Source organism: Apodemus sylvaticus, chromosome 22 (genome assembly GCF_947179515.1).
Source record: "Apodemus sylvaticus chromosome 22, mApoSyl1.1, whole genome shotgun sequence".
Classification (NCBI taxonomy): Eukaryota; Metazoa; Chordata; class Mammalia; order Rodentia; family Muridae; genus Apodemus; species Apodemus sylvaticus.
The window spans coordinates 17,902,051-17,922,370 of NC_067493.1; the positions used below are offsets into that span (position 1 = coordinate 17,902,051).

A 20,320-nucleotide genomic window follows, 5' to 3' on the forward strand; every position below is an offset into this window, starting at 1 on the left:
AAATAAACTGGGCAGTGGTGTTTTTAATGTTTTTTTTTTAATCCCAACACTTGGGAGGCAGAGGCAGGCAGATCTCTGTGAACTCAAGGTCAGCCTGGCCTACAGGGTGAATTCCAGGACAGCCAGGGGTACACGGTGAAATCTTGTCTCAAAAAAACAAAAACAAAAATCCCCCAAAATGATCAAAATAAGAGTTAAACTTTTTTTTTTTCCTTAATTTCTCCCTGCAATGAACCTAACACTGGAGGCTATAAGAGGATTGCTACTAAAATATTCTTGTTCTGACTCAGGGAAGGTGCTGGCGCACAGCTTAGTCTAGCATATGAGGCGCCCCATTCCATTCTTAAGCACCTCAAATTACAAACAGAAACAGTGGGGCTGGGGGGGGGCAGAGAAATGTAGAGTGTGTAAAGGTGCCTTCATCTAAACTGGACATCCAGAGTTTCAGTCTCTGGGACCCCACATTAGGAGAAGGAGAAAACCAGTTCTGCACGTTGTCCTCAGATTCCACTAGTGGCACTCACGCCTCTCTCAAAGAAAGAAAGAAAGAAATGTAGTTAAAAAAACAAAACAAAACAAAAAAAAAACTACTGCCGGGTGGTGGTGGCGCACGCCTGTAATCCCAGCACTCTGGGAGGCAGAGGTAGGCGGATTTCTGAGTTCAAGGCCAGCCTGGTCTATAGAGTGAGTTACAGGACAGCCAGGGCTATACAGAGAAACCTTGTCTCAAAAAAATCCAAATCCACAAAAAACCAAACCAAAACAAAACAAAAACCCAACCAAAACCAAACCAAACAAACACATGAACAAAACAAAAAACAAAACAAAACAAACAAAAAAACCAAAAAAACCAAACCAGGGCTGGAGAGATGGCTCAGTGGTTAAGTTCACTGACTGTTCTTCCAGAGGTCCTGAGTTCAATTCCCAGCAACCACATATATGGTGGCTCAGAACCATCTGTAATGGGATCCGATGCCCTCTTCTGGGGTGTCTGAAGACAGCTACAGTGTACTCATATAAATAAAATAAATATATACTTCTTAAAAAAAAAAGAAATAGTGAACCACATGTCAGGTGAGCGACCCATTACCCTAGCGACCGCTCCTGGATCTCCAGCCGCAGCAACCGGCTGGCCCTCCTAGAGACCTGCTGGAGCCAGACTCCGGGATATGGCTGTGTCCTTCCGCAGCCAGTCCCTAAGGACCGACCGGCCCCTCCGAGGGCACGTGCGAGGTCGACAAGAACTCGGGGGAGCCTGAGAACACCTATATTCTGGGGCCCATTTTCCAGCAAAGGTTTAGACCGTCTGTGGTTAGAGACTGCCTCCATGCTGTGCTCAAGAAAGAACTGGCAAGCGTTGAACATTCTCCAGATGAAATGCCTTGACTCACAAAACGTCTATCAGAGATGATTAAGGATAAGCTAAAAGAATCGGGATATAACCGGTATAAAATGGTGGTGCGAGTGTTGATCGGAGATCAGAGCGGTGACGTGGAGTATTCGTGGTGCCTGCTCGCTCTTTCTGGGACACAGACACGGACAGCTACATTCACCACCGTGTTTTCATGAACGACAGCTTTATTCTGTGTTGTTTCTACTATTGAATCTTTGGAAAGTGACTGTGACTTCAGGGAAACCTTAACTTTTTTTGTATTGTTACATTTCCTGACCAAATAAAAATAAGTTAGCACTTTGGTACCTAAAATCTGTTAAGTTGTATATGTTTAAATGGCTTGGTTTTATTATGCTAGCTATGCCCTTTCTACATTTGGAAAATATAGAGAAAAAGGAGGGGAAATTCATTTTAGAATTTCAGATACTTGGGTGTATTTTCTATTCATTGTTCCTTATAAAATGTAAAAAAAAAGATATCATTTATAAAATAAATGGGGTGTTTTCACCCCTTACCAAAAAAAAAAGAGAGAGAAAGAAATAGTGAGAAAGATGTTAATTCCGACATCCTCTAGCATATACTGCACACTACCATTTATCCTCAGCCCTGCCTCCTGAGAATACCTGATGATGTCTGAACCATCATCACCCCCAACTCAACTTAAAAAAACTGTATTTGAAGCCGGGCGGTGGTGGCACACGCCTGTAATCCCAGCACTCTGGGAGGCAGAGGCAGGTGGATTTCTGAGTTCGAGGCTAGCCTGGTCTACAGAGTGAGTTCCAGGACAGCCAGGGCTACACAGAGAAACCCTGACTCAAAAAAACCAAATCCAAAAAACAAAACAAAACAAAACAAAACTGTATTTGCACATTTTCAGCGTATCAAAGTCTGTTGATCTCAGTTCCTCTGTACTATCTTTTTTTTTTTTTTTTTTAAAAACAGGTTTATTTATTTTATGTATGTGAGTACACTGTAGCTGTCTTCAGACACACCAGAAGAGGACATTGGATAGCATTGCAGATGGTTGTGAGCCGCCATGTGAGCCATCTCTCCAGCCCCTGAAAAACATTTTTTCTTTCTCCACCTCTTACCTCCAGCCCACTCTTTTTGTTTCCAAAGAGAATGTAAGCTGTTCTCCAGGACAGGTCTGTGCCAACTAGACACGGACAATAAACAGACTCTAGACAGACACTGTAGACTTACACATTAGAGCTTCTTTCTTTTAAAAACCAAACCAAACCAACCAAACAAAAGGTCTCTCTCTCCAGCCTGGCCTGGGACGTGCTAGGTAGAACAACCTAGCCTTGAACTCATAGACATCCCCTCCCGCTTCTGCCTTTAGAGCATTGAGACGAAAGGTCTGCCTGCACCAGGGGGCTGGAGAGATGGCTCAGCGAGATGGCTCAGCGGGTAAGAGCACCGACTGCTCTTAGGAAGGTCCTGAGTTCAAATCCCAACAACCACATGGTGGCTCACACCCTCTTCTGGTGTGTCTGAAGACAGCTACAGTGTACTTACATATAATAATAATAATAATAATAATAATAATAATAAAAATAATAAAGGTCTGCACCACCATGCCCAGTGCCATACAAGTTTTAAGTACTGCTCTGGCCGGGCATGGTGGTGCATGCCTGGAATCCTAGTATTTCAGTGGCAGAGGCAGGTGCATTTCTATGAGTTCTAAGGGACACAAAAGGGGCTCTGAGACACAGGCAGGACAGTCCCAGTGACTCAAGGTATGTAATGGACGGATACTTCTCATTCTGTCTTATTAGACAATAAGATATGTATGTGTATATGTATGTGTATCCAAGATAGCAATGTATGTGTGCTGTGTGTGGTATGTGTGTATGTGGTGTCTGTGTGTGTATGTGTGGTGTGTGTTTGTGTATATATGTATGTGTGCACTGTATATGTGCTGTGTGTGTGTGTGTGTGGTATGTGTTTGTGTATATATGTGTGTGCACTGTATGCTGTGTGTGTATTTGTGTGTGTATGTGGTATCTCTGTGTGTGTCTATGTGTGTCTATGTGGTGTCTGTGTGTGTATGTGGTATCTCTGTGTGTGTATGGTGTATATGTATGTGGTGTCTGTGTGTGTGTGTTTGTGTGTGTATGTGCTCTTTCTGTGTGTGCTGTGTGTGTGGTATGTGTGTATGTGGTATCTGTGTGTGTGTATGTGGTATGTATGTGGTATGTATATGGTGTGTGTGTATGTGGTGTCTGTGTGTGTTTGTGTGTGTATGTGGTATCTCTGTGTGTGTCTATGTGTGTCTATGTGGTGTCTGTGTGTGTATGCAGTATCTCTGTGTGTGTGTGTATATATGTGGTGTCTCTGTGTGTGGTGTGGTGTGTGTGTGTGGTGTCTGTGTGTGTGTGTTTGTATGTGTATGTGGTATCTCTGTGTATATCTGTGTGTGTGTGTTTGTGGTGTCTGTGTGTGTGTGTTTGTATGTGTATGTGGTATCTCTGTGTATATCTGTGTGTGTGTGTTTGTATGTGTATGTGGTATCTCTGTGTGTGTCTGTGTGTGTATGTGGTGTCTGTGTATGTTTATGTGGTGTGTGTATGGTGTGTGTATATGTGGTGTCTGTGTGTGTGTGGTGCTAGAGATGGGATTCACAGCCTTGGACTTCTAGGTGAGACCTGTACCACCCAATGAGCTACTTCTGGGGCTCCTATTTCATTTAAGTAAGAATATCTATTAACAAACTACCAAACTGGCTTCACCAGCTGCTAATTAGTTGCAAGTCATTGTTTGAAAAATACCAAGTCAGAAGAGACAGGGAGTGTGGTTATGCGACTATAGGTAACATTTATCATCTTACAAAGCACTTTTCAAATGCATTATGTATTTTTAAAGTTTTTTTTTAAAGAGATATTTATGTGTATAGGTGTTTAGTGTCGTGCATCCCTAGGCACCATGCATGCAGTGCCTGGGGAGGCCAGAGGGGGCGGTGGATCCTATGAGACTGGAGTTGCAGATGGTTGTCAGCCACCAGTGGCTGCTGGGAATCAAACTCTGGTCTTACAAGAGTAGTCATTGCTCTTAACTGCTGAACCATCTCTTCAGCCCTCACATAACAATTTCATTTAACACTCACGGAGGTCCTGTGGAGTATTCTCCCTCAACTGACTAATATGACTCAAAGACTTTTGGGGGTTCAGAAAAGGTGGGTGTTAAACACAGACTCAGTAGATTTTTTCTGATTGAAAAACCTCAGCCTTCCTCCATGTCCTGTGTTAGAAAGGATGCAGAGTTGAGTTCTGCATGAACATTAACTTAAGTTCTGTGCTCTCTGATAACTAAGGCAAATAGTGGTCTGCAGTGTCTCACTGTTTGATGAAAGCAAGCATATGTGTTTGAATAAACTTCCTTCTGGCATTAAATTCCAGGACATTGGCTCTCTATACACGGGATATTGGACAATAATGAATATTGTTTCCACCAGTGGCCCTTTCATTAAGCAACAAATTGTCAGAACAAGTTTCATTTTTTAACAGTTTGCGTGTGTGTGTGTGTGTGTGTGTGTACACATTAGAATACATGTCTCTGGGGAGGCCAGAAGAGGGCATCAGATTCCCTGGAACTAGAGTTCTATTTATATAGAGTTATAGAGATCACTCAGTGTGGGTGCTGGGAACAGAACTCATGTCCTCTAGAGGAGTGGTACATGTTCCTAACCACCGAGCCACCTCTCCAGCCCTTCAGGACAATTTTTGTTTGTTGGTTTGATTTCGTTTGGTTGGTTGGGTGGTTGGGTGATTTCTTTTTTCATTTATTCATTTATTTTATGTGTGTTGCTGTTTGGCTGCAGGAGGTATGTCTGGACGAGGATGCTGGATCCTCTACAACTAAAGTTACAAACGGTTGTGAGCTGTCAGGACAAATTTTTAATAAAGACCTTAGGTCCTAGCCTTGGAGACTGCTGTTGTCCCCAGGGGCCACATCACACTTCTTTAAAAATTTTTTTATATTACATGTATGTATGCATGTATGTATGTATGTATGTATTTGTTCATTTATTCATGTGTGTGCATATGCTGCAGTTGGCAAGGGCCTTTGTCTGCTGTGCCATTTAGCTGGCCCACAATCACTATTTGTAACCCCTTACCACCAATATTCTGTTTTGTTTTGTTTTAAAAAGATCTATTTACTTCATGTATGTGAGTACACTGTCACTGTCTTCAGATCCGCCCGAAGAGGGCATCAGATCCCATTACAGATGGTTGCGAGCCACCATGTGGTTGCTGGGAATTGAATTCAAGTCCTCTGGAAGAGCAGTCGGTGCTCTTAACCACTGAGCCATCTCTCCAGCCCCAATATTCTGTTTTCAATTCCTCTCTTCTTTTGAATGGTTCTTGAGGCTGAACCTGGAGTCTCAGGTATGCTAGGCAGGCACTCTACTGCTGTGTCATATCCACAGCCCTCACCCTAGCCTGAGGCAGGAGGATGCATGCAAGCTCACCATTAACCTATATTACACAAAAAGCCTTTATCCCATAACACACACACACACACACACACACACACACACACCAACAACTCTGCCCACCCTCCCCCAAGGCTTAAGCCAAGATGAGGGTGTCTTTCCAGAGAGCTCTTTCCAGATATTTCCTTCTAGTTTGCTCAGACGTTAGCAGACTCTCAGTCTGTAATGGAAGAACTGCTGCCCCATGATCCTGGCTGACCGTCCCTTTAAGGTCCCTAACCTAATCATACTGCTAAACCTAAACCCCCCTTTGCTCTGTAAGAGCCCACATTCCCAGATTAGAGTTTTGTTTTTGTTTTTCATCATCTTTCAATCTTTTAGGGACTGCAATTCTGTCCCCCTCCTTCGTGTTCATTACCTCTCGCTGCTTACAAAGTAGGTATGGTGGTTGGAGTACACCTCGGGACTAGACAGACAACACAGGGCTGGTAGGGTGGACAGTCGAGGCAGCCCTTGCGACATCACGCCTAACGCTGATGGATATAGTAACAGCCAAGGAAATGACTTATCAGTGAGGCCTAGGGAGAATCTCTTAGGCTTGGGGGTGCTAACAATTCCTATGCAAACTCCACCCACTTCATCGAAATGCATTTAATTGGATAATGCATGCACGTCCTGTGCGGTGAAGACGGGCACTGATGAGTACCAGCGCCATGGGATGTGGCAGTGCTCTGTAGTTTGTAGCTATTCCCTTGCTTGTGTCTGGCCCGGACAATTGTCACTTTATGATGCACACACTTCTGCCGAGGAGACCCTGGACAAGACTCAGCTGTGTCCATCCGGGAAGGGATACATGCGTTTCATTGCTAATGTTGCCTCTCCCGGGAGTCTCTGGACGAAACTCTGCCACCTGTCTAGTAGGAGAGGTGGAAGCCCAGAATTTGGGGGACCTCATGCAAACGAAAAGCCTTCCTCCCCATCAAATGCGCTTGTCGCGTAAGCTATTTCACAGCAATCTCAGAAGATGAGAAAGAGGCCTAATTCCAGGGGTCACAGACAGGGTCAAAAGGATTAAGTTATTTACCCTACTTCAGAAGGGCCATAAATACTGGACACAGCACAGGAAGCCAGCCCCTGTCCAGGGTTCTGAGGAAAACCTTTTCATTTTTTGCTTTTGGTGAAGGATCTTTCCCTTTCTCTTCTACTGATTCTGAGGGCAAAGGGTTGCTTGAAAGATGGCTGTGCCTCATCTTTACTCTCTGTCCCTATGGAGGGGCTCACTGATGGGGGACGGGGGAGGGGCTCACTGGTGGGGGGTGGGGGAGGGGCTCACTGATGGGGGATGGGGGAGGGGCTCACTGATGGATGGGGAAGGGGCTCACTGATGGGGGATGGGGGAGGGGCTCACTGATGGGGATGGGGGAGGGGCTCACTGATGGGGGAGGGGCTCACTGATAGGGGGTGGGGCTCACTGATGGGGGTTGGCTCACTGATGGGGGATGGGGGATGGGCTCACTAATGGTGAATGGGGGAGGGGCTCACTGATGGGGGTTGGCTCACTGACAGGGGGGGATGGGGGATGGGCTCACTTAATGGGGAATGGGGGAGGGGCTCACTGATGGGGGATGGGGGAGGGGCTCACTAATGGGGAATGGGGGAGGGGCTCACTGATGGGGGATGGGGGAGGTCTCACTGATGGGGTTAGGGATAGGGGATCACTGGTTGGGGGTGGGGACATCAACATTTGTTGCATTTCCCTTTTAAAAACTTTCTCTTTGAATGTTATGTCCAAATAATGTACACTACGCGTACATTTATTATAATGAACCCAATAAATACAGGATCTTCACATTTAAGATTTTTGGTGATACATTTTGTGTATTTTTTTTTCTGAAATAGAAATGGTTCCATGTAATATATAAAGCATTCCCACACTTATTTAGCTGTGGGACCCTTGTGAGTGATTTGGAGCACAGGTAGGTAGGAGATATAATGCCTTCAAACCATGTACATAGCCCTGCAAATCAGGGCTGGTAGAGAATTCAAAAAGGAAAAAGAAAAATATTTACTCAGAAAAAAAAAAACCAAAGTTCATTCATAGGATATAGCAAAACATATATGCGGCTATATATAACCATACATTTGAAGAATTTAGTGTGCCATGAATGCAGACATGAGCCTTAGAAGCATGCTATGAAACAGACTTTACTGCAATCCTGGGCACCGAACCCAGGGTCTGATATTAGCTAGGCAAATACTGAAGCCCCAGTCCCCCAAAGTCTATATTTTTACTTCTTCCGTGTTTAGGACAAGACTCTAGGCAATCCAATTCTTTGAAGTTGGTTTGTAGAATATAGCTTAAAGTTGGAGTCATCTGTGTTTTCAGAAGTTGTGACATCTCATTTATAGACCAAAACATGACTGTAGCTTTGCAAATTGAACCCAGGGCATTGTGCATGCTAGGCAAGAGCTCTAGTACTGAGCTACACACACCCATCAGAGAAAATATTTGGTGGCCACTCTCCTGTAGCCAGGCAGGGCTTCTAGTGAAGGAAGGGGAACATCAATCCACCTACAAACTCTTCAACCCAAAATTTGTCCTGCCTACAAGATGTGCAGGGATAAAGAAGGAGCAGAGATTGAGGGAATGGCCAACCAATGCCTAGCACAACTTGACACCCACACCATGGGAGAAAACCAACCCATGACACTCTTAATGAAACTCTGCTATGCCTGCAGACAGGAGCCAAGCATAACTGTCCTCTGAGAAGCTCCACCCAGCAGCTGGCTGAAACAGATGCTGACACCCACAGACAAACACTAGGCTGGACTCAAGTAGTATTGTCAGGGAAAGGATTGAAGGGTCAAGGACACCACAAGACACTACAGAGCTAACTAACCTGGGCCTGTGGGCCCTGAACCAACAACCAAAGAGCATGCATGGGCCACACCTAGGCCCCCTATACATATGTAGCAGCTACACAGCTTGGTCTTCATGTGGGTCCTCCAACAATTGGAGGGGGCTGTCTCTGACTCAGTCTCTGCTGCCTGCCTTTGGATCCCCTTCCCTTAGCTGGGCTGCCTTGTCTGGCCTCAGTGGAAGAGGATGCTCTTGGACCTGATACTATTTACTGTGCCAGGGTAGGTTGGTACTTGGTGGGGGTTGGGGGTAGGGAAGTAGGGGTGGGGTAGGGGTAGGGGGATGGGTCTGCTTCTCTGGGAGGAAGGGGAGGGGTAGGTGGGACTGGGAGGAGAGGAGGAGGGGGCTGCAATCAGGATGTAAAATGAATAAGTAAATTAAAAAAGAATAATTTAAGTGAGAAAAGAATAAGGTTTTCTCATGCTCTTCCCACCTTACTCATAAGCAAATACAGTTTTGAAATGGTGTTAATGTCTGCTATCCCATGGAAGCCCGAAAGACCAAATGTGGGCCAGCCAGTCTCTTTTACCCTGAAAACAGTTATCTGAAGCCACTCTTTGAAGACCATAACCGTCCTTTCCCACTGTGTCTGGCTGCTTTTCTCTGCTTTCCAATCTATCCACAGAGACACCTTTCCAGAAGGTTCCAGCCACTGCCAGTTCTTACAGAGACACTCTGCTTCCTGTGCTCTACCTCAGTTTCCTGTTAGCTTGCCTCAGGTGGGCTCAAGCAGAGTTTGATTCCATCTCAGCAGAGAACTCTGCTGTCCTCTGACCTCCAACCCCCCTGGGCCATCTAATCTTTAAGAGTGCATGTATGTGAAGTTCAAGTCATGAATGGTCTCTGCTGTAAACTCAGCTTTTCTTGAAAATATTTAAAAATTCTCCCGGTGACAGACGGCTGAAACTTTGCTAGAAGGGGGTGGGGGAGGATAGATGACACTGACAAAAAGTTTTCCTGCCTTCAGTTTGGTTCGGGATATGAAGAAGTGAGACAGTTTTCATCAGAGCAAGACACCATGTGTAAAGAAGTGTTGAGTGGACTGGGGCTGAGTTCAGTGTTCAGTTTTGCCCAGTGTGAATGTAGCTCTTTGTTACATCTCTAGAACACAGAGAAAGAACAAAAAGGGAGGGAGGGAGGGAGGAAGGAAGGAAGGAAGAAAGGAAGGAAGGAAGTTAAAACATGGTGATACACACCTTCAATTCCACTACTTGGGAAGCAAAGGAAAGCAGATCCGTTAGTTCAGGGCCAGCCTGGTCTACATATGGAATTCTAGTCCAGCTAGGTCACATAGTAAGACCCCGTGTATAAATACATGCATAAGGAAAGAAAGAAGGGCCTGGCAGTGGTGGTGCACACCTTTAATCCCAGCACTCTGGGAGGCAGAGACAGTTGGATTTCTGAGTTTGGAGCCAGCCTGGTCTACAGAGTAAGTTCCAGGACAGCCAGGGCTACACAGAGAAACCCTGTCTTGAACCCCCTTCCACCAAAATAAGGAAGGAAGGAAGGAAGGAAGGAAGGAAGGAAGGAAGGAAGAGGAATGGTGTTTAGTGCTACCTGACCACTGTCACCATGGCAACCTCCCTGCAACATAGTAAACAGATGGACCCAAAGGCATCCTAGAGGCCATGCTGGCCATCCAGACACACAAAGCTGCACTCATCCTTAGACATCAACACACAACAATACACAGAAAGACACAAACTCGGAGAGATTGGGGAGGGTGTGTACGGGAGAGCTGTAATAGGCAGGGGCTGGAAGGAGGACTGGGTGCTTAAGGACAGGACACGGGCTGTTCTCCAGAGGACCTGGCTTTTATTTTCAGCACTCACACAGTGGCCAACAACACCCTCTTCTGCTTCCAGAGGCAACACACACACACACACACACACACACACACACACACACACACGCGCGCGCGCGCGCGCGCGGTACATGCATACACGTGAGCGAGCAAAGCACTCATACAATGAAATAAATAAAATAATATTAATGTCGTTAAGGGGATGCATTAAGGAGGTTTCACTGACTTGAGTGAGCAATGCTTACATTTCATTCGGACTTCGATGCCTGAACTGTGGTTAATTGAAGATGTGGAGAGATGGCCTTACCTGGTCAGGAACCTAAAGATAACTGGGGAAGTTGAAGCTGCCCCATTCTCCCAAAAGAGGCACTGGGGGAGCCTGGTTAACTCCCATTCACTCTGGTAAATTCACTGATAATCCTGAGCCTCCAGGGTTTATTCAGTGTTAAGAACTAGTGGGTTTTAAATGCCTCCCTGGGGCTACCACCGTTGGGGGTTCTAGTTTTTGTTTGTTTGTTTGTTTGTTTGTTTTTTGAGACAGGGTTTCTCTGTATAGCCCAGGCTGTCATGGAACTCACTCTGTAGACCAGGCTGGCCTCGAACTCAGAAATCCGCCTACCTCTGCCTCCCAGAGTACTGGGGTTACAGGCGTGCACCACCACCGCCCCGGCTAGGTTCTAGCTTTTGAAAAGAGCTGGATACTTTTTTTCTGGTGGTGGTTTCTGCTTTACAGACTATGGGTTACAAGCACCACCCAACTGAACCCCCGTTGCTGTATAGAACCCCCCGTGGATCTACTGGAGACGGAGGAGCTATCTGAGCAGTCGGGAACAATGCCACGGAAAAGAGGTGTATCCAAAGAAAAGCAAAGGCTTTGTTTTTTATGCGTTGTATTTTTAATCTCTATGCCACCTCATTCTAGACTGCGAATCCCCAGGACTTGGGAAATCCCGCAGGAGCCCCTTACCTGGCGGGGCGGGAGCGGGGTGGGGGCGGTGGTGGTAGGATTGTCATTTCCAGAGGCTTCCAGGTGAGGGTGTGTGGTGCGGTGTGTTCTCCAGGTCTCCACTTTTTAACCACAGCTAGTTCAGGGATGATCTGTATCCAGGGACGCCTCTCACGTGATGAATTCAAGAGGAATTGTGGAGCTTGTGGTTTCTGCCCCACACCCCCACAAACGAAGTGGGGGGGGGGGACTGAGGATGCTAGCAGGCACACTCAGCGCTCACACATCCCCCCCCTCCCCACTAGCACTTCCCATGTCATTGCAGTGGCGGCTGCTCCTTACGTGAAGAACCGCTCGAAATGGTGGAACACAGTATGCTCCACCCTTATTCTTAAGGCCTCAGCGCTTAGAAACCTAGGCTTTTTAAACCGGACTTGAACTTAGATCTCCCGGCCCCTCTAGCCCACCTCCATCCCTCCCAGGGGCCTCAATGTGTGCCCCCCCCCCCAGGCTAGTCAGCTCTGGACCTGCTCCCTAGTTCCTGGTTACACTGGTCGAGCCCAGTATTGGAGCTGTAGGCTATGTTCTCACTTCTCTGCGTTTGAATCTTCTCCGGCTACCCAAGGCATCCCAATGAAGCCCCCCCCCCCCATGCCGGCTGCAGCCCACAGGTAAGCCCAGTGTAGTTGTCTCTTACTTTCTTGAGGACCGTCTGTCTCTTGTCAGCAAGAGAGGTTTCTACTGGAAACTTCCGGACAACACCCGCCCGTCTTGGAGCGCCTTCAAAGCCCTTGGAAGGCACCATCTCCTTCCAATCTCATTTTGAGCCCCAAATACATGGGGGGGTCAAAGCCATGTGTAGGAAAGGAGATGGGATATACAAGGATGGGGTAAACAGATAACTTTTAGAGACATATTCTGAGCAAAATTCAAACCCCAGTTCCCTCATACCGCCTCCTGCGCAGGCGGAAAGGCGTGCCGATCTCTCTAGCTGATCCGAAGAGCTCAACCTCCAGCATTGTCAGCTATCGGCCCCCAAATTCCCAGCTCCTGTTAGCCCCTCCCTGCCTTTCTTTCTGGGCACTTCCCAGGAAGCCCTGCCAATGGGAGTAAGATTGAGATTCCAGAGTCCAGAACTGGCTGGTTTAGTCTGGAACCCAAGCATTAGCTGGCAAAAGGGCCCTCTCGCTCTCAGCTTCTTCACACTCAGCTTCGGAGGTTGCTGTGGGCAACAAGGGAGTTTGGTAAAACTAGGAGTTGCTTAGCTAAGACCAGTGGGTACATGAAAATCACTCCAACTGTTCAGGGGCTTGCTAAAGGAGAGACCCTTCAGGGACCTGTGGAGACTGGAAGAAGTTAGTGGCCAGCCTCTTGGAAAGTGAACAGTTCGCTAATAATATGGACAGACGAGTCTTTTCTAGATATTAAAACAGCAACCCTAGAAGGTAGCATAAATTTTGTTACTATATTAAACTGGAAGAAGACCTTGATTTTTTTTTTTGACATCTCTAATGTAGATTTGCCTCATCCCAGAGCCCAAGCTATAAGTAGCATCCCGAAAGGACACATTTATACTGAAGAGGAGGGAAAATCACCTTTATGATCAAGAGTTTCTTTCTACTGGGCTGTGACTAGAAACAACAAATTATTAAACTAAGTAATCAAACTGCCTAGTCCCCCCTCTCTCTGTCTCTTTCTCTCTCTGTGTCTCTCTCTGTCTCTGTCTGTCTCTTTCTTCCCCCCCCCCTCCTGAATCTCAGGCTTAGATGGGGCTAAAGTTGACTATTTAAGAGAGGCCTTCAGAATAGAGGTGTCGGAAAAGAGTCTGAAGCCATCTAAATCAACCCAGCCTTGTTGTTAGCACAAGGACTCTGGTGACCCTGCTGGCGCTAGAGTTTTCACTCTAACCAAAACCCTCCCTTTTTTTTTTTTTTTTTTTTTTTTTAGAAAAGCTGTGGGGTTTTCAAGACTGTGTTTCTCTGCATAGCCCTGGCTGTCCTAGAACTCACTCTGTATACCAGGCTGTTCTCAAACCTAGAGATCTGCCTGCCTCTGCCTCTCAAGTGCTGGGACTAAAGAAGTGCACCACACAGCCATTGAAGAAGAAGCAGGAGATTTTAATGGAAAAACCACTAGTTAAGATTTGAAAATGAAATGGAAACTTGCCCTCTAGGAAGGTTTGAAATAAAACCGGGTTGCCCTCAATCCCTCTCTTGCTATTTGTATTTATTAAGCATTTTCCACAAACAGCCTAAAGATAAGGCTCAAACCTTAAAAGGAGCGACTGAATGACTTTGAAATAGCAGACTTGTTAGTAAACAATGGTTAGTTTACCGCTTTAAATGAAAACAACCAGTTTCTTCCTTCCACCCCTCCCTCCCATCTTCTAATCACAACATGGAAATCACATCCGGGCTTTGTGAATAGTTTCCCAATGTGTACCAGGGCCCCTGGCTTGCTTCAGGAAAGATTTCGTACTCTAAACAGAAACTTCAAATGTCCTTTCGCACCTTTGTCCCCCAGGACCTTGGAGGTCCCATTAGGGGCGCAGGGAAGTCCAGGTGTGAAGAATTTCTGACTTTCGAAGGAAACGGTATAGGCTGAAGGATGGACATTAATGAAATATTTGGCTAAAGAGGGGGAAGGAATCTAGGAAAGGAGAGTAAGGAAAAGGGGGTGAGGGAGGGAAAAGAGGAGGGAGGGACGCATTCGCTTTGAAACCTCAAATAACTCCCTTTCATTATTCTTAACCTTAGATTGCTCGGCCGTTCTGTTTCTGGGCAGACAAAGGTACCCAGTCTAGCTCACCTGTCTGACATTATGGGAACGCTCGCTCGAGTTTGTACCCTTTTTATTGTTCTCAGTTTGGAGCCCAGGTTCTCTAAATTGGTCCCAGGAAAAGAGTCCTAGAGGCAGACCTGGCCGTTCACATGGCACCAGAAGCAGCCTCAAAGTTTTCAGAAGCTCAGGTCTGTTTTTCCAGAGGTCTGCCAGCATCTTTCCGGCTATAGCCAACTGGCTGTTGTACCCTCAAGAATGTTCTCCTTGTGTGGCGTCTAGGTTAAGCCTCATGATCCCCTTCCTTATCCGGCTGCCCGCGCGCCCACGTCCACACTCCGGGTCCCCGACCCGCTCACCCTCAGCCTGCTGTCCTCACCGAAGTTCCTGCGGTCGCAGTGGCGCGATGCTGGAGGGCTGTGGGGACCTGCTAAGGCCAGAAGGCAGACGGCCCTCCCCAGCAGCCGCAGCGGGGATGCCTGGGGGCACCGCACCTCCGGGAGGTGGCGGCGGCGGTGGCACTGCCAGCAACTCCTCACCCGAGGTCACCGCACAATCCTGCTCGGGCTCTTCACCCCCACCGCCCCCGCTCGGGGTCCCGATACTACTACGTTTCTTATCTTCCTCTTTCTTCCACTTCATGCGACGATTTTGGAACCAGATCTTGATGTGTCTCTCAGTCAAGTTCAACATCACTGCCAGCTCTACCCGGCGAGGCCGGGAGATGTATTTGTTAAATAAGAATTCCTTCTCCAGCTCCAGGAGCTGCGCCCGCGTGTAGGCAGTACGGGTCCTCTTGTTCTCCTCGGGTTCCCCTGCGTATGCACCCCCTGTGGGCGACACAGTTGGTCAGCGAGGTCCCCTGGGTCCCATGAAGCTCAAATATTTTATTCCCAGGCCAAGAACAGCCCTTCTACTAATCGCAGCTGTTTAATCCCATTGCTCCAAAGACCCACTAGGGTTCCACCAGAGACTTCCCTAGGCAACGGAGTCCTTTCTCTCAGGTCATAGCCATGCGAGTTATATCAAGGATATCACGCTTGGATCTGGCAACCCGTGGTTTAAAAATTAGTTAATTTAGTTGATATTAAAACGGCTAAAATGCGCATCAGAGAAAAACTGACTCCATTCTACTGAACATATGCCTTAAACGCAAGATTTTAAACAAACATTCTGATGTTGACCTAGTTCAGTCTGATTACTATCTAATCCTCATAGGGATGAATATATATATTACATTTATAAAACCAAGAAACATTTCTAGACTAAACTTTTACCACATATAATGCTAATTTTCCTCTTTATTCACTGTTTCATTAAAACAATGCTAAACTCAATTTAGTTTACTCCTGGCGAAGTCTTTAATTCTGGTACTCAGTAGGCAGAGGCAGGGGGAGGCACGGGGAGGCAGCCGGAGGTGAGCTTGGTCTACTAGCTAGTCCCAGGCCAGCAACAGCAACATCATGAGTAGCAAAAATAATTTTAAATGAATTTAATACCTCCACTAATAGATGCAGACTACAGTTTGAAAGATTATGGTGGTCATTAAGTTATGGTCATATTTTGTTATATCTTTTAACATATCATTTTTATTGCTTTACATATTTGTTATTATTGTGTGTAGAATATGCATATAAGAGCGAGGTAGCATGTGAACAACTTTAGGGTTTTGGTTCTCTCCTTTTATCTTAGGTTCCAATCCGAGGATTGAATTAAGGTCCGAAGGCTTGCAAGGAAATGTTTTGGTTTTGTTTTGTTTCATTTGTTTCAAACGTTCATCTCGCTGGGCCTGTATATTATTTTTAATATAGTTATAATTAGCCACAACTGAGTGTTAATTGTTAGTGTCATTTCAGTTAGCCCTCTGCCTCTGAGGAGAAGAAAAAAAAATTTTTTTTTTTTGGAAAGGTCATTCTTAGCAGGAGAAGGCCACAAATGTTGCTGAGGCCAGGTCCAACCTGGACCAAGAGCTCCTCTTGAGAAGAGATGGGTCACCAAAGGGCTTGTCTGTGCCTCCTCCAAACCCGCACCTGAAGCAAGCAAGAGTCCCAAGTCACCAGGAAATCAGTGTTTCCCATTCTGGGTTTTCCTGTCTCTGCAGAGCAACTGCTACATAGGACTGTGCATGCTGGAGTGAGGGCTCTCTCTCTCTCCAACAGAGCTCAATGGAAGAAGTTGAAGCCGGTTTGATTCAGGACAGAGGTGAGACAAACTTTTCAAAGAGCTGAGAGGTGATTGAGTGTGTTAAGGGCAAGGGAATAATTTCAGGGATGGAATCTGCTTGGGAGGGGCTTCTCGCCCGGTGGGGAGAGACGCCAGAAACTGAATTGAGACACCACTCCCCCCCCACACCCCCACTCTTTGGAAAGCAGTTTTTGTCCCCAGAAATACAAACCTGTATCCCAAACCACACAGGCCTTTCCTGGCATAGGAAAGGAAAGACACCTAACCTTAAAGAAACATTTTAAAATGCCAACGATGTAACTGGCAGAACCGACTCCTGCCCTCAGCTGCCTACTTTGCCAAGTCCTAGGAAAAGACTATTGGAACCTGTACTCAGCTAGAGGAAGCCAGGGGTGGAAGTTAAAGTTGGAATCTGCTGATGTGAAGCTCAGAGTTCCCCCTTTCTGACCCTTTTCTGGGACCCAGTAGAACTCACCAGGAGGAATTATGAAGTTTCTTTTAAGTCCAATTATTTAAAAGCTTTTAAATCGTCATTTTATCGTCATTGGCATTTGTAGTCCTACTATAAGCCCTTTGGTGATTAAACACTTTCCAGGGGTTGTGAACCCATTAAGGGCACGCAGGTGGGTTCACTAAACCTCACAGTTCTGAAGTGGAGGCGGCTGGAGCTCCTTGTAGGCTTCTATCGGGAGAAGAGAGGGGTAGTGTGCAGCTGCCGCAGTGGGTCAGAAAGGACCCGCAAAGGCTTCTGACGCCTGCCCGGATCATCTCGCAGTCGGAAGTTGTACCCCAGACACAGGGAAAAGCTTTTTGCTTGCTTCTCCTGGGATTTTACCCGCTGCCTGCTTTCCGACCTAGCCCAGAGCAGGAGCGGATAGCCCGGTAAGATTCTCCAGGGCTCTGCTCCACCGAAATCCTTGGTAAGAAACGACAGGCCAAGAGCCCCTTTAGGTGGAGGGTCTGTCTTCAGGCAGCCCAATAGCCCCGTCTCGGGTCTCGGCACGCCACTTGGCCTTGGCCTTGAGAAGCCTCTGCAGCGGCCTACCTGTTCCATCTGCTTGGAATTGGTCAGAGGTGGGAGTTCTCCCCAGCAGGAGAGAGTTTGGACCGGTCTAACTCAGGACTTTTGCCTCTGTGAGAAAATGAATTAGCTAGAGGAGCCCCCCTTTCTCCCTCCCCCTGGGTCCTTGGTGAACCTGGTTACCGCCCCCCCCCCATCCCCTCTTTGCTCCGGATCTTTGCTTGACTGCTCTTGGGGTAGTGTCCGACCCGAGCGCCTTAGGACCCGAGGACGACGTTGAGAATTCTCAAGGGATGGCAAGTCCAACTTCATAATGCTTGGGTCCCCGACAGTCAGTCGGAAGGCAAAAAGAAAGCGGCTATTTGCAGTCCAGGTGTGACCCGAAGTGGCTGCAGACCGGAAGAGATAACATTATACAGTGACGGCCACAGGCCCCGCACAGAATTGGCTGCCAGCATCCGGTGGGGAAGGGACTTGGGGCTTGCTCTGCTTCTCCTCGGCTGGAAGGAAGGACTTATCACAAAGCAGGCAGCTAGGGCTAAGGAAACTAAGGGGGGGGGGGTCTTGCTTCTTTGAGCCGGACAGGAGGAAGGAGGTCCCTTCTGCATATTTACTTCCTGGGACACAGATGGAGAGGACCCTTCGTCAAACACTTCTGGTTGGTCCAAAACGAATTGGCACCCCAGAGGCCTCTGCCAGCTGCCAGACTCGGAGAAAGAGAACCACTTGCCTTTCAGCCTTCCGGTGAGCACCTCAAGTCGGTACAGCCTCTCCCTGTTCACCGCCCACCCCTTATCCTACAGCGGGGCCTCGGCACCCAACCCTTCGCAAGCCTGGATGGACGCAATTATCCTTTCCCTTCCGGCTTTTCTCCTACTCGGTGCCCCTAGGAGGCCCCCGTTTCTTTAATAAGGCCACTAGGACAGGGCGGGGAAGTGGAGGGGCCTAGGGTTCCCAAGGGACACCAGCCTAGGTCAGAGACGTCTTGCTTAACTTGCTTGGGCCAGGTTCCTCGCTACAGAAAGATCCAGAGAGTTCGGGAGTTCTGAGCGTGGCTAGGTCTCTTCTTTCTCCAGCGTGGGAGCCGGCTCCCAGGGTAAGGGGGAAAAAAAAGGCTTCAGGACATGCGTAAGGAGGGAGGAATGCCGAGTGGAGAAGAGGCTTCCAAGATGAGTGCACTTCGTGGCTTCCTTAGAGTTTATTCTAAGCCTGCGTTATCCTGCTGGTTGCAGGATAACGCAGGATAAAAGGGGGGAAACTTGGGAGAAAAGGCTTGGAAATAATGGCAGCGGAGTCCAGACTAGGGGAAGAGAACGGGAGAAAGAGCCAGGCTTACCTGCCCACTGGCCTTTCCACGCGTGAGCTTTGGTGGATTTCATCCACGGGAAAGGGAGCTGAACGCGGCTGGGCTCTTCCAGGCCCACAGGCTCGGCTCCATTCGGGAAAGATCCGGGAGGCGTATGGGCGAGCCCGAGCTGAGCAGGGAGGTGGCGGTGGAGGTGCGCGCCAGCCGGGTCGTCGGCGAGCGGGGGCACTTCGTATGGGGAGATGTCCGGGGGACTTCCTTGCTCCAGTGTTCCCAGCGAGCCTGCAAACTGGGGTGGCGGCGGAGGTGGGGGCTGGCGGCCCATGTACAGGCACGCAGGGGGATTAGCGCTGAACTCTGGCACCGGGCCCCTCTGGAATGCGCACGGGTCCTTGTAGAGCTGTGTGGCCGCATAGTACTGCTCCTCACTGTTCATGGTGGCAGCCGGCACTTGGGGGCCAGCAGCCCCGGGTAGGGAGCCCCAAGCCAGGCTTTCTGCGCTGGGCGGCTCGCGGACTCACTGCGCCACCCCAGATCGCTTTGACAGTTCTCCCCTGCTCTCCGGGGGAACCAGGGGTTGGCGGGGGGTGGGGGTGGGGGGCAAGCCGGCAGCTGTGTCATAGGCTCTGGGGCACCCCACGTGGTTCAGCCTGGAGCCATCATTGGTCTGGCAGACTGCCTTAAGAAAGAGGCTCAGGTGCCCGTGAACGCCTGCCCTTGTTTCAATTTTCTCTCTCAGTCCCCTGATCCCTGTCTGCCTGCTGCAGCGGAACTCTCCAAAACGGGGCGCACAAAAATATCAGAATCTTCCCTCTTACAAAACCGCTCCCAACGAACTTTTAAAAAAAGTTTACATCTTCTCTCCACCCACCCTGTGTTTTTTGTTTGTTTGTTTTAAAGACGTGTGTGTGTGTGGTGTGGGGTGCGTAGGGGTCTAATTTTGTAGCCCTGACTGGCTTGTAACTCAAGATAGTCCAGAGGGGCTTCAAACTCCTGCGCAAGCCTTCGTCCTTTTCCTCCCGAGTTCTGGAGTTACAGAACTTTTAATTTTCTTGTATTTTTATAATGTATGTAAATATCATCTCAATAATATGATTTGCAAAACGTTAAGGGTGCAACTGTTGAAGAATACAGTTTTTGAGAAATGCTTGCAGAACCCAGCGCTGCAAGCCCGAAGCTGTCGCTTTTGTTTTATTGCTCAAACTATCCTCTTATTTCGTTTTATTTTTATCTATAAAACTGTATAAAAGTATAGTTCCCTATACTTCTAGCATTCCGACTGTTAGCTCTGGAAAAAAAAATCAAAATGGCTTAATTTCTTTTTAAGTTGAAGGCTATTGTTAAATCTAGTTTTAGGGCATGGAACCTATTTGATTAAGTCAGAACACACTCCCAAATGTGCCGAAGGCACAGGAAAGTGTTGTCTTTGTGGTTGAGAAGTCAGGCAAGGGATTGGCACAGGCTTTTCAGATCTCTGAAGACTGTCCTGGAGTCGCTAGTGGAATCTATCCGCAGAGAAAACCCATTTTGCAC

The 20,320-nt window shown here is 47.7% G+C and overlaps 1 protein-coding gene and 1 pseudogene across 1 annotated transcript; one reads left to right on the plus strand and one right to left on the minus strand.

Moving 5' to 3' along the window:
* Positions 1–1,169: 1,169 nt before the first annotated feature.
* Positions 1,170–1,569, plus strand: LOC127672591 (dynein light chain Tctex-type protein 2B-like; annotated as a pseudogene).
* A 12,091-nt stretch (positions 1,570–13,660) lies between these two features.
* Pdx1 (pancreatic and duodenal homeobox 1) lies at positions 13,661–19,260 on the minus strand. The gene is made up of 2 exons (XM_052167830.1): positions 18,818–19,260; positions 13,661–15,106 (listed from the first exon to the last, which is right to left on the minus strand). The coding sequence occupies exons 1-2, from the start codon at positions 19,221–19,223 to the stop codon at positions 14,652–14,654; spliced, it is 861 nt and encodes a 286-aa protein (XP_052023790.1). The 5' UTR covers positions 19,224–19,260; the 3' UTR covers positions 13,661–14,651.
* Between the last annotated feature and the right edge of the window lie 1,060 nt (positions 19,261–20,320).